This window comes from Tachyglossus aculeatus, chromosome 25, assembly GCF_015852505.1.
Source record: "Tachyglossus aculeatus isolate mTacAcu1 chromosome 25, mTacAcu1.pri, whole genome shotgun sequence".
NCBI classification, from domain to species: Eukaryota; Metazoa; Chordata; class Mammalia; order Monotremata; family Tachyglossidae; genus Tachyglossus; species Tachyglossus aculeatus.
Window position 1 is genome coordinate 7,102,094 of NC_052090.1, and position 12,389 is coordinate 7,114,482.

General features: G+C 49.6%; 1 protein-coding gene across 1 annotated transcript in view; it reads left to right on the forward strand.

The window, feature by feature from the left end:
* Positions 1-986: 986 nt before the first annotated feature.
* Positions 987-12,389, forward strand: part of TAF4B (TATA-box binding protein associated factor 4b) — a gene marked incomplete at its 5' end in the record, with an annotated part of 64,603 nt that continues 53,200 nt past the window's right edge. The window contains 3 exons of the mRNA XM_038766514.1: positions 987-1,107; positions 6,768-6,910; positions 9,016-9,120. Of these exons, the coding sequence (XP_038622442.1) occupies positions 987-1,107; positions 6,768-6,910; positions 9,016-9,120 (369 nt within the window). The remainder of the gene's footprint in view (positions 1,108-6,767; positions 6,911-9,015; positions 9,121-12,389) is intronic.

Sequence of the window (12,389 nt, forward strand, 5' to 3'; positions counted from 1 at the left end):
CCTTCCATGCAGCGGGGGACGATCTGCTCCCTTTGAGCAGGAACAGCAGCAGCGGCAATCTCGTGTAGCAGCCTCCTTGAGTAGCTACTCGGCCTGTCCCTGCCCCCTGGTCCTTGTCCATTCCTTGATCTGCCCCTGGGCCAGCCCTTGCCCCCTGCCTTCTGGTCCTTGCCCTGTTACTGAGCTACTCCCTGGTCCTTACCAGCTCCTTAAGCTGCCCCTGGGCCAGCCCTTGCCCCCCGTCCCCTGGTCCTTGCCCAGTTATTGAGCTGCCCCCTGGTCCTTACCAGCTCCTTAAGCTGCCCCTGGGCCTCCCCTTGCCCCCTGGTCCTTGCCTGCTTATTGAGCTGACCCCTGGTCCTTACCAGCTCCTTAAACTCCTCCTGGGCCTGCCCTTGTCCCCTGCCTCCTGGCCCTTGCCCGCTTATTGAGCTGTTCCCTGGTCCTTACCAGCTCCTTAAGCTGCCCCTGGGCCTGCCCTTGCCCCCTGGTCCTTGCCTGCTCCTTAAGCTGACCCTGGGCCAGCCCTTGTCCCCTGCCCCCCTGGTCCTTGTCCGCTTATTGAGCTGCCCCCTGGTCCTTAGCTCCTTAAGCTGCCCCTGGGCCAGCCCTTGCCCCCTGCCCCCTGGTACTTGCCCACCCCTTGAGCTGCCCCCTGGGCCTTACCAGCTCCTAAAGCTGCCCCTGGGCCAGCCCTTGCCCCCTGCCCCCTGGCCCTTGCCCGCTTATTGAGCTGCCCCCTGGTCCTTACCAGCTCCTTAAGCTGGGCCTGCTCTTGCCCCCCGTCCCCTGGTCCTTGCCCCTTGGCCAGCCCAGCCCGTGATGCAGCGGGGGACGATCCGCCCCCTGTGAGCCGGTCCTTGCCCCCTGGTCCTTGCCCCCCAGCCCCCCTGGCCAGCCCAGCCCGCGATGCAGCGGGGGTGGATCCGGCCCCCATGAGCAGCAGCAGCAACAGTAGCAGCAGGAGCAGCAGCCTGGCCCCCTCCTCTGCCCCGGGGCCGCCGGCCAACGCGACCCCCCGTGCCCCCGCGACGGCCGGCCGGGCACTGCCCACCACCACCACCACCACCACCATCCAGCTGCCCGCCAACTTCCACATCCCTCCAGGTAAGGCCCCGGCCCCAGGGGGAGCGACAGCGGGACCCCCCCTGCCCTGCTCTGCCCTGCCCACCCCTCTAAAACCCATGGCCTGAGAAGCAGCAATAATAATAGATAATAATAATGGCATTTATTAAGCGCTTACTATGTGCAAAGCACTGTTCTAACCTCTGGGGAGGTTACAAGGTGATCAGGTTGTCCCTCGTGGGGCAGCCCACTGTTGGGTAGGGACTGTCTCTATATGTTGCCAACTTGTACTTCACAAGCGCTTAGTACAGTGCTCTGCACATAGCGCTCAGTAAATACGATTGATTGATTGGGAGTCAGAGGTCGTGGGTTCTAATCCCACCACCGCCCCTCGTCAGCTGGGTGACTGGGCAAGTCGCTTCTCTGAGCCTCAATAATGATAATAATAATGGCATTTATTAAGCGCTTGCTACGTGCAAAGCACTGTTCTAATCGCTGGGGAGGTTGCAAGGTGATCAGGTTGTCCCCCGGGGGGCTCACAGTCTTCATCCCCATTTTACAGATGAGGGAAGTGAGGCACAGAGAAGTTAAGTGACTTGCCCGAAGTCACACAGCTGACAAGTGGCAGAGCCGGGATTTGAACCCCTGACCTCTGACTCCTAAAGCCCCTGCTCTTTCCACTGAGCCATGCTGCTTCTCCAGGTTCCCCCATCTGTAAAATGGGGATTAAGACTGTGGGCCCCACGTGGGACAACCTGATCACCTTGTATCCCCCCAGCACTTAGAACAGTGCTTGGCACGTAGTAAGCGCTTAACAAATGCCATCATTATTATTATAGTGGGTAGACCATGGGCCTGGGAGTCAGAAGGTCATGGGTTTTAGTACCAGCACTTCTCTGCTGTGTGACCTTGGCCAAGTCACTTCCCTGGGACTCAGTTTCCTCATCTGGGAAACAAGGTCAGAGACTCTGACCCCCACGTGGGACAGGGACTGTTCCCAAACCTATTTGCTTAGATGATGATGATGATGATGGGATTTAAGTGCCTACTATGTGCCAAGCGCTTGTGGGGATACAGGGTAATCAGGTTGTCCCACATGGGGCTCACAGTATTCACCCCCATTTTACAGATGAGAGAACTGAGGCACACAAGTTGTCACAGAGTCAGAGCTGACAAGTGGCAGAGCAGCATGGGTCATGGGTTCTAATCCCGCTGCCGCCACTTCCCGGCCGTGTGACCTTGCCCAAGTCACTTCCCTGGGCCTCAGTTTCCTCATCTGGGAAACAAAGACAGAGACTCTGAGCCCCACGTGGGACAGGGACTGTGCCCGACCCGATTTGCTTTAACGATGATGATAATTGTTAAGCGCTTACTGTGTGCCTAGCACTGTTCTTAGCGCTGGGATAGGTACCGGGTTGTTCCACGTGGGACTCAGTCTTAACCCCCATTTTGCAGATGAGGTAACTGAGGCACACAGAAGTTAAGTGACTTGCCCAAAGTCACACAGCTGACGAGTGGCAGAGCAGGGATTAGAATCTATGACCTCCGACTCCCAAACCTGAGCTCTTTCCACTAAGCCACGCTGCCTGGCACATAATGAGCGCTTAATAAATGCCATTATCATTAAAGCGCGCTGAGGGTTTGGGGCTCTGTACTGGCTGCTTTTTGCAAAGGGAGGTGGATTCCGCCCCCGAGTAACTCAGGGAGAGTGGGAGCCACCCATGCTGGGCCTTGCCCACCCGGACCTTAGTAATAATAATAGTAATAATAATTGTGGTATTTAAGCACTTACTATGTTCCAGGCACTCTACTAAGTGCTGGGGTGGTTGGACACAGTCCCTGTCCCATCTGCGGTTCGCAGTTTTAATCCTCATTTGACAGATGAGGGAACTGAGGTACAGAGAAGTTAAGTGATTTGCCCAAGGCCACACAGCAGACAAGTGGCAGAGACTGTGAGCCCGTTGTTGGGTAGGGATTGTCTGTTGCCGAACTGTACTTTCCAAGCACTTAGTACAGTGCTCCCCATGTAGTAAGCGCTCAGTAAATAAGAATGAATGAATAAACCCATGACTTTATGAATCCCAGGCCTGTGCTCTAGCCACTACACCATGCTAATTGACCACCCAGACCTGCCCCAGCCCCAGGGAAAATGGGGTGGTCACCTGTTGGTGTGGTGGGGGGCCAAACAGACTGTGAGCCCGTTGTTGGGTAGGGACCACCTCTATATGTTGCTGACTTGTACTTCCCAAGCACTTAGTACAGTGCTCTGCACACAGTAAGCGCTCAATAAATACGATTGAATGAACGAACGGACCGGGCCTGCCGGGGGTCCACCGGGAGCCGGTCAAGTTCTCCATCAGTCCATTAATCGAATGTACTGAGCACTCTCTGTATGCAGACCACTGTAGTAAGCGCTTGGGAGAATTCAGTAAAATAGTCGGTAGACAGTGTGAGGCGGGCTGGGGGTGGGGGGGAGACAGACCTTAATAGGAAAAATGAAGTTACAGCTCTGCAGATCAGTGCTGTGGTGCTGAAGAAAGGGGCAAATCCAGATGCAAGGGTGACACAGAACCCGTGCAACTTGGCAACGTGATGGGCCCCAAGTTAGCCCTGGGGAGAAAACGTTTCTTCGTAACAGTTTCTGGATCCTCTCCAAACGAACGATCAATTGATGGTGCGTGCGGAACTGATTTGTCCAAGTAGGCCTGGAGTTTTCTTTAGGACGGCGGTGGCGTTTAGGTTTTACAGCAGGCTGGCAATTGCTTTTATTTAAACTTACGGTAGTACTGGCAGAATTAAGCATCACTCTTCTCCAGGGAATCAGGCCACTGGGGGATTCCAGGTGCTCTGCTGCAGTTTGTGGGCAATAATAATAATGGCATTTGTTAAGTGCTTACTATGTGCAAAGCACTGTTCTAAGCGCTGGGGAGGATACAAGGTGGTCAGGTTGTCCCTCGTGGGGCTCACAGTCTTCATCCCCATTTTGCAGATGAGGGAACTGAGGCCCAGAGAAGTTAAGTGACTTGCCCAAAATCACACAGCTGACATTTGGCGGAGCCGGGATTTGAATCCATGACCTCTGACTCCAAAGCCCGTGCTCTTTCCACTGAGCCACACTGCAGGACCAACACCGCCCCCCCCGCCCTGTGATATCATTCATTCATTCGTATTGAGCACTTACTGTGTGCAGAGCACTGCATTCAGTCATTCAATTGTATTTATTGAGCACTTACTGTGTGCAGAGCATTGGACTAAGCTCTTGGGAAGTACAAGTTAGCAACATATAGAGATGGTCCCTACCCAACAATGGGCTCACAGTCTAGAAGGGGGAGACCTACAACAAAACAAAACAAGTGGACAGGTGTCAAGACGTCAGAACAAATAGAATTAAAGCTAAATGCACATCATTAACAAAATAAATAGAATAATATGTGCAGTGTTTATCAGCAGGGGTGGAAGGGCACCCTCCCTCTGGGTAACCTGGAAGTTGGGAATGCTCAGGAGCTTTCTCTTCCAGCCACCTGGAGTTGAGGCACCAACGAAGAAGCAGTTAAGATCTCTCAGGACTTGGGACCGGGCAGAACAGAGAGTTCTGTTCTTGTCCTGCCGGTGTCTGGGAAGACGCATGCTGCCCAGGTCTCTCTTGAGCATGGGACGTGTTAGCCTCTTCCTCGGGGGAAGAAATGAGCTTGGAGAGACGGGAAGGGGAGAGGAGAGAATTGTAGGCAGAGAGAGAAAACCTTAGGTGGGTTAGAGAAGCAGTGTGACTTTGGGGGAGAGAGTCGAGTTTGGCTTGGGAGTCAAAAGGACTTGGGTTCTAATACTCATCTGTAAAATGCAGATCAATCAATCAGTCATATTTATTGAGCGCTTACTGTGTGCAGAGCACTGTACTAAGCGCTTGGGAAGTACAAGTTGGCAACATATAGAGATGGTCCCTACCCAGCAGTGGGCTCACAGTCTAGAAGGGGGAGACAGAGAACAAAACAAAACATATTAACAAAATAAAATAAATAGAATTAATATGTACAAGTAAAATAAATAGTGTAAGACTGAGCCGCATCTGGGACATGCTTGTTTTGCTTTATGGTATTAGTTAAGCACTTACTATGCGACAAGCACTCTTCCAAGCACTGGGTTTCTATTTTTAGCTTTTATTGTCAAAGCTCCTTACATTAGTTATTTTTATTTACTTATTACTGTATTTATTTAGAGAAGCAGCGTGGCTCAATGGAAAGAACCTGGGCTTGGGAGTCAGAGGTCATGGGTTCTAATCCCGGCTCTGCCACTTGTCAGCTGTGTGACTTTGGGCAAATCACATAACTTCTCTGGGCCTCAGTTCCCTCATCTGTAACATGGGGATTGACTGTGAGCCCCACGTGGGACAACCTGATCACCTTATATCCCCCCCAGTGCTTAGAACAGTGCTTTGCATAGTAAGCGTTTAACAAATACCATCATCATCATTTACTCCCTACAACACCCCTGTGAGGTCTTCTTCAGATATTACTATCCCCATTTTACAGCTAGGGAAACTGAGGTAGAGAGAGGTAAAATGGCTTGCCCAAGACCACAAAGTATCAGGTGGCAGAGCTGGGACTAGAACCCAGGACCTTCGACCTCTGGGGCTGCATTTCTCACCCTACACCATACTACCTCCTCATGCACTGTGCCCCACTCGATAAGCTTGTATCTACCCCCAGTGCTTAGAACAGTGCCCGGCACTGTAATGGAAACTGTAGAACAAATTTTCCCGTGATGTAGAGCATACAGTGAAAATGATCTCTTATTAACTCTCTCCTCCCTTCCCACCCCTGTCCGATTCAACTCTTTCCCCCCGACCCAGCACGTAAGTACATAACTGTAATTCATCTTGAAATCTGTCTTCCCATCTTGACTGTAAGCTCCTGGTGGTTAGGGAATGGGTCTACCAACTGTTGTATAAATCAGTGGTGTTTGAGTGCTTACTAGGACACCTGGGGGAGTAAAATACCAGAGTTGATAGATCAGGGGTCATAAAATGTCTTTCTCTTCCCTTGACAAGAGTGGAGATTTTGACAATTCCCCAAATATGCTCCATTGACTCAAGTGGCTTTTCCGTTCTGACAGGGTAAGTGTCAAGAAACACGCATCGGTAGCCAGATTCTTGTAGTTTTACTTGATCCACTTTAGTGTCTCAGTTTAGCTTCCTGACATTTACATAACACTTTTTTCCTGGACAAAGGTAGTCGTTGTGGTGTTGCGGTGTTGCCCCCAAGTGAACGGCAACCCCCTCTAGGCTGTAAGTTCAATGTGGGTAGAGAATGTGTCTACCAACTCTGGTTATAATTGTATTCTCCCAAGCGCTCAATACGGTGCTCTGTACACGGTAAGTGCTCAGTAAATTCATTCAATCGTATTTGAGTGCTTACTGTATGCAGAGCACTGTACTAAGCGCTTGGGAAGTACAAGTCGGCAACGTATAGAGACGGTCCCTACCCAACAGTGGGCTCACAGTCTAGAAGAGGGAGCCAGACAGCAAAACAAGTAAGCAGGTGTCGATCGTCAGAACAAATGGAATTAAAGCTATATAGGATTGACTGAAAGCAGCAAGCGACAGATGAACCCAGGGGTCAGGCATCTGGTGGGAAAGGGTTGCTTTTTGCCCAGGCTGGGTTCTCTCTCCTCGCAGCTGGATCTCACGGTGCTCTCTCGTCCAACAGGAACGGTTCTGATCCGAAGTAACAATGGTCAGCTGATGCTAGTGACCCAACAAGCTCTGACGCGTGCCGAGACCCCGAGCCCTGTGAATGGACGCCCGGCGGCCGCGACGGGCACGGCCCCGGTCAGGCTCTGTGCCGTGCAGGTAACCCACCCACCACCCACGCGACCTGTGAGGATCGCCTCCTTCCTTAGCTACCATGCCGTCTGCGGAGCCGATCCTAGTCAAACTCTCCACTGGGACCATTCTTGTCTCTTTTTTTTAACGTGCCAGTCAATGTTCTAAGCGCTGGGGGAGTTACAAGGCAATCAGTTTGGACACAGTCCGTGTCCCACGTAATATAATAATAATTATGGCACTCGTGAAGCACTTACTATGTGTCAAGCACTGTTCTACACTCTGGGGTAGATACAAGTTAATCAGGTTGGACACAGTCCCTGTCCCACATGGGGCTCACAGTCTTATTAATCACCATTTTGTGTTGTGTTATCAAGTCATCTCTCACCCATAGCGACTCCATGGACATGTCTGTCCCAGAACGCCCCACCTCTACCTGCAGTTGTTCTGGTAGTGGATCCATAGAGTTTTCTTGGGTAAAAGAATGGAAGTGGTTTGCCAATCCCTTCTTCCACGCAGTAAACTTGAGTCTCCACCCTTGCTCGACTCAGTCCCATGCCTCAAATGGGGTTCACAGTTGTAATCCCCATTTTGCAGATGATGTAACTGAGGCCCAGAGAAGTGAAGTGGCTTGCCCAAAGTCACAGAGCAGACAAGTGGCAGAGCCAGGATTAGAACTCATGACCTTCTGGCTCCTAGGCCCGTGCTTTATTCACTAGACCATGCTGCTTCTGCTCACCACTGACCTCTTGCTCACTCTCTCCTTCCTGACTTGAACTCCCTCCACCTTCACCTCCAACAGACGAGCATTCTCCCCATCTTCAAAGCCCTCCAAAAAAGATCAAATCTAATAATAATGATGATGGTATTTGTTAAGCGCTTACTATGTCAAGCACTGTTCTAAGCACTGGGGTAGATACAAATTAATCAGGTTGGACACAGTTCCTATCCCACATGGCACTCACAGTCTCAATCCCCATTTCTTAGCTGAGGTAGCTGAGGCACAGAGAAATGACTTGACCAAGGTCACAAAGCTGATGAACCACGGAGGCAGGAGACAGACAGTAGTATAAATAAATGAATTACAGATACATGTTGTGGGGCTGAGGGAGGGGTGAACAAAGGATGCATTGTCTTTGAATAATGCTAATGATATAGTGCTTGACTTGGAATAGAGAGCTATTCTGCACTCCCCCTGCCCTGGGGTGTTACTTGGGAGGATAGGGTGGAAGAATGCTAAAACTTTATCTGATTCTCCTCCTCCTGTCTCCTGCCATTTTCTGTTACTTCCAATCTTCCTGGTGTTTTATGTCTCCTGGTGGACCTTGGATTGGCTATGGAGTGTGAGCTGTGGGGCTGCTTTGTGACAGTGGGTGTGGGTCAGCTCTTCAGGACCCACAGTCAAATAGTTTTGTTTATGGAGTGCTTACTACACTGTACTAAGTGCTTGGGGAGAGTACAGTTATACATTATAACGCACATTCCCTGCCCACAGCGAGTTTACAGTCTAGAGGAATGTAAGTGGTCACCCAGGAACTACACTCGGCAAGTGCCTGTTGCTAGCCTGTGTAGGAAGATGCAGGGTGTGTTAGACCCATCAGATAATGGGGGAATGAATGAGGGGATGCCTCCCCCTTCTTCCCCCTCCATTTCTGGGAAGCTGTACATTGGTTGGGTAGTGAAAGCCACCAAGAAATTTCCTAGTTTGGCACATCTGATTACCTAAGTTTGTGTTTAAAAACCTAACTGAGGCCCAGAGAAGTGAAGTGACTTGCCCAAGGTCACCCAGAAGGCATATGGCAGAGCAGGATCAGAACCCAGGGCCTTCTGAATTCCAGGCCCATGCTTTATCCACTAGCCCATGCTGCTTCTCATTGTATATTTACATTAATGTCTGTCTCCCTCTCTATCCTGCAGGCTCTTCGTGGGCAAGAAATGTGGCTCCGAGCTCTACTCCTCCAAGTGCTTAATACACTATTTTGCACATAGTAAACACTCAATAAATGATTTTTTTTTTTAAATGTAAAGCAAGCTTGTTGAGAACTTAGCCCTCTCACTAGTTCCTCCCTCACCTGTCGGTTTTTAGGCACAAAGTGCAGTAATAAGGAGTGTCTCTATATTTTCTCTTCAAGAACTCTGGCTCTCAGTTAATCAAGAAAGTGGCAGCACCCATCAGGACGGTATCTCCTTTGGGAAGCGCCGAGACTCCACCTGTTCAGAAACCTTCTGCCGTTCAAGTAAGTTGTATTCTTTCTCTTCTAGCCATTTATTTGTCGTTGTCTATATCTGCTCTAGACCGTAGGGAACATGTCTCCCGGCTCTGTCGTATTGTACTTTTGGTGGCAAGCTTTTAGTTCAGTGCTCTGCACATGGAAAGCACTCAATAAATACTCCTGATTGATTGGTTTTGTCATCCTCAGCTCTTCCCTAATTTCCCCTCTGTCCAAATTGAAAAGGAAAGAGCAGGGCACGTCACGTTTGGCCTGGGGAGCAAGTTTCTCCGGCTCAGAAACAGGGCACTTTGGATACCTTTTGACGCCAGGCCCATGAGAGGAGCCATTCAGTTTGAGAGAAGCAGCATTCCCTAGTGGAAAGAGCCTGGGAGTTAGAGACTCTGGGCTCTAAACCTGGCTCTGCCTCTCATCTGCTGAGAGACTTGGGGCAAGTCACTTCATTTCTCTGTGCATCAGTTCTCTTATCTGCCAAATGGGGACTCAAACCCTGTTCTTCCTCCTATTTAAGCTTTATCTTGCATCTACCCCAGTGCTTAGTACAGTGCTTGACACATAACATGCACTCAACATACCGTTATCATCATTATTATTACTATCCCCCCCCAACACACACTCTCTCTCTCTCTCTCTCTCTCTCTCTCTCTCTCTCCCTCTCCCTCCCCCTCTCCCCCGCCCCCCCGATCTTTTATTGCTTCCTCTTCATTCATTCATTTTATTACTTCCTCTTCATTCATTCACTCAAGTGTATTTATTGAGTGTTTACTGTGTGCAGCACTGTGAGAGTACAATGCAACAGTAAGCAGACATATACCTTGTCCTCAATGAGCTTACAGTTTGTTTGCAGGAAGACAGACATCAATATAAATACATAAATTACAGATCTGGACGTAAGTGTTGTGGGGCTGGGAAGGCGGAAGAACAAAGGGAGCAAGTCAGGGTGACTCAGAAGGGGGTGGGAGAAGAAGGAAGGAGGGCTTAGTCTGGGAAGGCTTCTTGGAGGAGATGTGTTTTCAATAAGGCTCTGAACTGGGGAGAGTCTGTCGGATTTGTGGAGGGAGGGCGTGAGGGTGTGCCAGGCCAGAGGCAGGATATGGGTGAGGGGTCGGTGCAAGATAGATGAGCTGGATGCACAGTGAAAAGTTAGCATTAGAGGAGTAAAAGCTGGGTTTTAGGAAAGTAGCAGATGAGGAAGGAGGGAGCAAGGTGATTAAGTGCTTTAAAATCCAGTGGTGAGGAGTTTTTGTTTGATTTGGAGGTGGATGGGCAACCACTGGAGTTTCTTGAGGAATGGGGAAACATGTCCTGAACATTTGTTTTTAGAAAAATAATCAGCACAGCAGAGTGAAGAATGGACTGGAGTGGGGAGAGGCAGGAGGCTGGGAGGTCAGCAAGAGGCTGATTTATTCATTCAATCATATTTATTAAGCAATTACTATGTGCAGAGCACTCTATTGAGCGCTTGGGAAAGTACAATGCAATAATAAACAGTGACATTCCCTGCCCGCAACGAGCTCATAGTCTAGATGGGGGGAGACCGACGTCAATACAAAGAAATAAAATTACAGATCTATACATTAGTGCTGAGGAGCTGGGGTTTGTGGGGAGAGGAAAGAGAGTAAGACAGGGGAACACAGAAGAGAGTGGAAGATGAGGTAAAGTGAGGCTTAGTCTGGGAAGGCCTCTTGGAAGAGATGTGCCTTCAGTCAGGCATTGAAGGGGGAGAAAGTAATTGTCGGATTTGAGGAAGGAGGACGCGGGCCAGGGGTCGGTGGAGAGACAGGTGAGATGGAGGCACAGTGAAAAGGTTAGCACTAGAGAAGCGAAGTAAGCGTGCTGTGTTGTAGAAGGAGATGAGCGGGTGAGGTGGAGCAGGGAAGGAGATGGAGGGCTTTAAAGCTAATGGTGAGGAGTCTTTGATACAGAGTTGTATAGGCACCCACTGGAGATTTTTGAGAAGGGGGATGACAAGTCCTGAATGGTTTTTGTAGAAAGATGATCCGGGCAGCGGAGTGAAGTAGAAGCAGTGAAGCGAGAAGCACCATGGGTCAGTGGAAAAGAGCCCGGGCTTTGGAGTCAGTGGTCATGGGTTCAAATTCCCGCTCTGCCAGCTGTCAGCTGTGTGACTTTGGGCAAGTCACTTCACTTCTCTGTGCCTCAGTTCCCTCATCTGTAAAATGGGGATTGACTGTGAGCCTCCCATGGGACAACCTGATCACCTTGTATCCCCCCAGCGCTTAGAACAGTGCTTTGCACATAGTGCTTAATAAATGCCATTATTATTATTATTAAGTAAGGACTGGAGTGGAGAGAGAGCAGGTGGTTGGGAGGTCAGCAGCGAGGCTGATGCAGTAATCTAGGCGGGATAGGATGAGTGATTGTATTAATGTGGTAGCAGTTTGGGTGGAGAGGAAAGGGCAGATTTTAGCGATGTTGTGAAGGTGGGACCGACAGGATTTGGTGATTGAATATGTGGGTGGAATGAGAGAGGAGTCAAGGATAACATTAAGGTTTCTGGCTTGAGACATGAAGGATGGTGGTGCCATATATAGTGATGGGAAAGTCATGGGGAGGACAGGGTTTGGTTGGGAAGATAAGGAGTTCTGTTTTGGATATGTTAAGCTTGAAGTGACAGGAAGGCATCCAAGTGGAGATGTCTTGAAGGCAAGAGGAAATGCGAGAGTGTAGAGAGGCAGTATTATTACTGCTTTTACTACTAATAATTATTTTTATGGTATTTAAGTGTTGTGTGTTGAGCATTTTTCAGTCACTGGGGGAGATACAAAGTATTTCTTACCCCATATTATGCTCACAGTCTAAATCAAAGGGAGGAGGATTGATTTCCCCATTTTACAAATGAGGTAACTGAGGCAAGGGACGTGATTTACCCAAGGACACGCGGTAGCGTGGCAGTGGAACTGGGAAATGTCCTTATCTGTCCTCCAAAAGCTTTTTGTGTGTACAGTTTGCCTGGCTTAATATAGGAAGAAAGGCTTACTGTTATTGTTCAGGACTGAGCATATTGAAGGAACGGCCTAATGTAAAGTGGAAAGACCTGGGTTCTAATCCTAGGTCTTCCACTTGCCCGCTGTAGGACTCTGGGCAACTCACTCCGGGCCTCAGTTTCCTCATCTGAAATGTGAGGATTCAATATCTGTTCTCCCGCCACTTAGACTGAACCCCATGTGGGGCAGGGATTCTATCCAACCTGATTATCCTGTGTGTACCCCCATCATTTAATACAGCACTTAGACCGTAGTAAATGTTTAACAAAT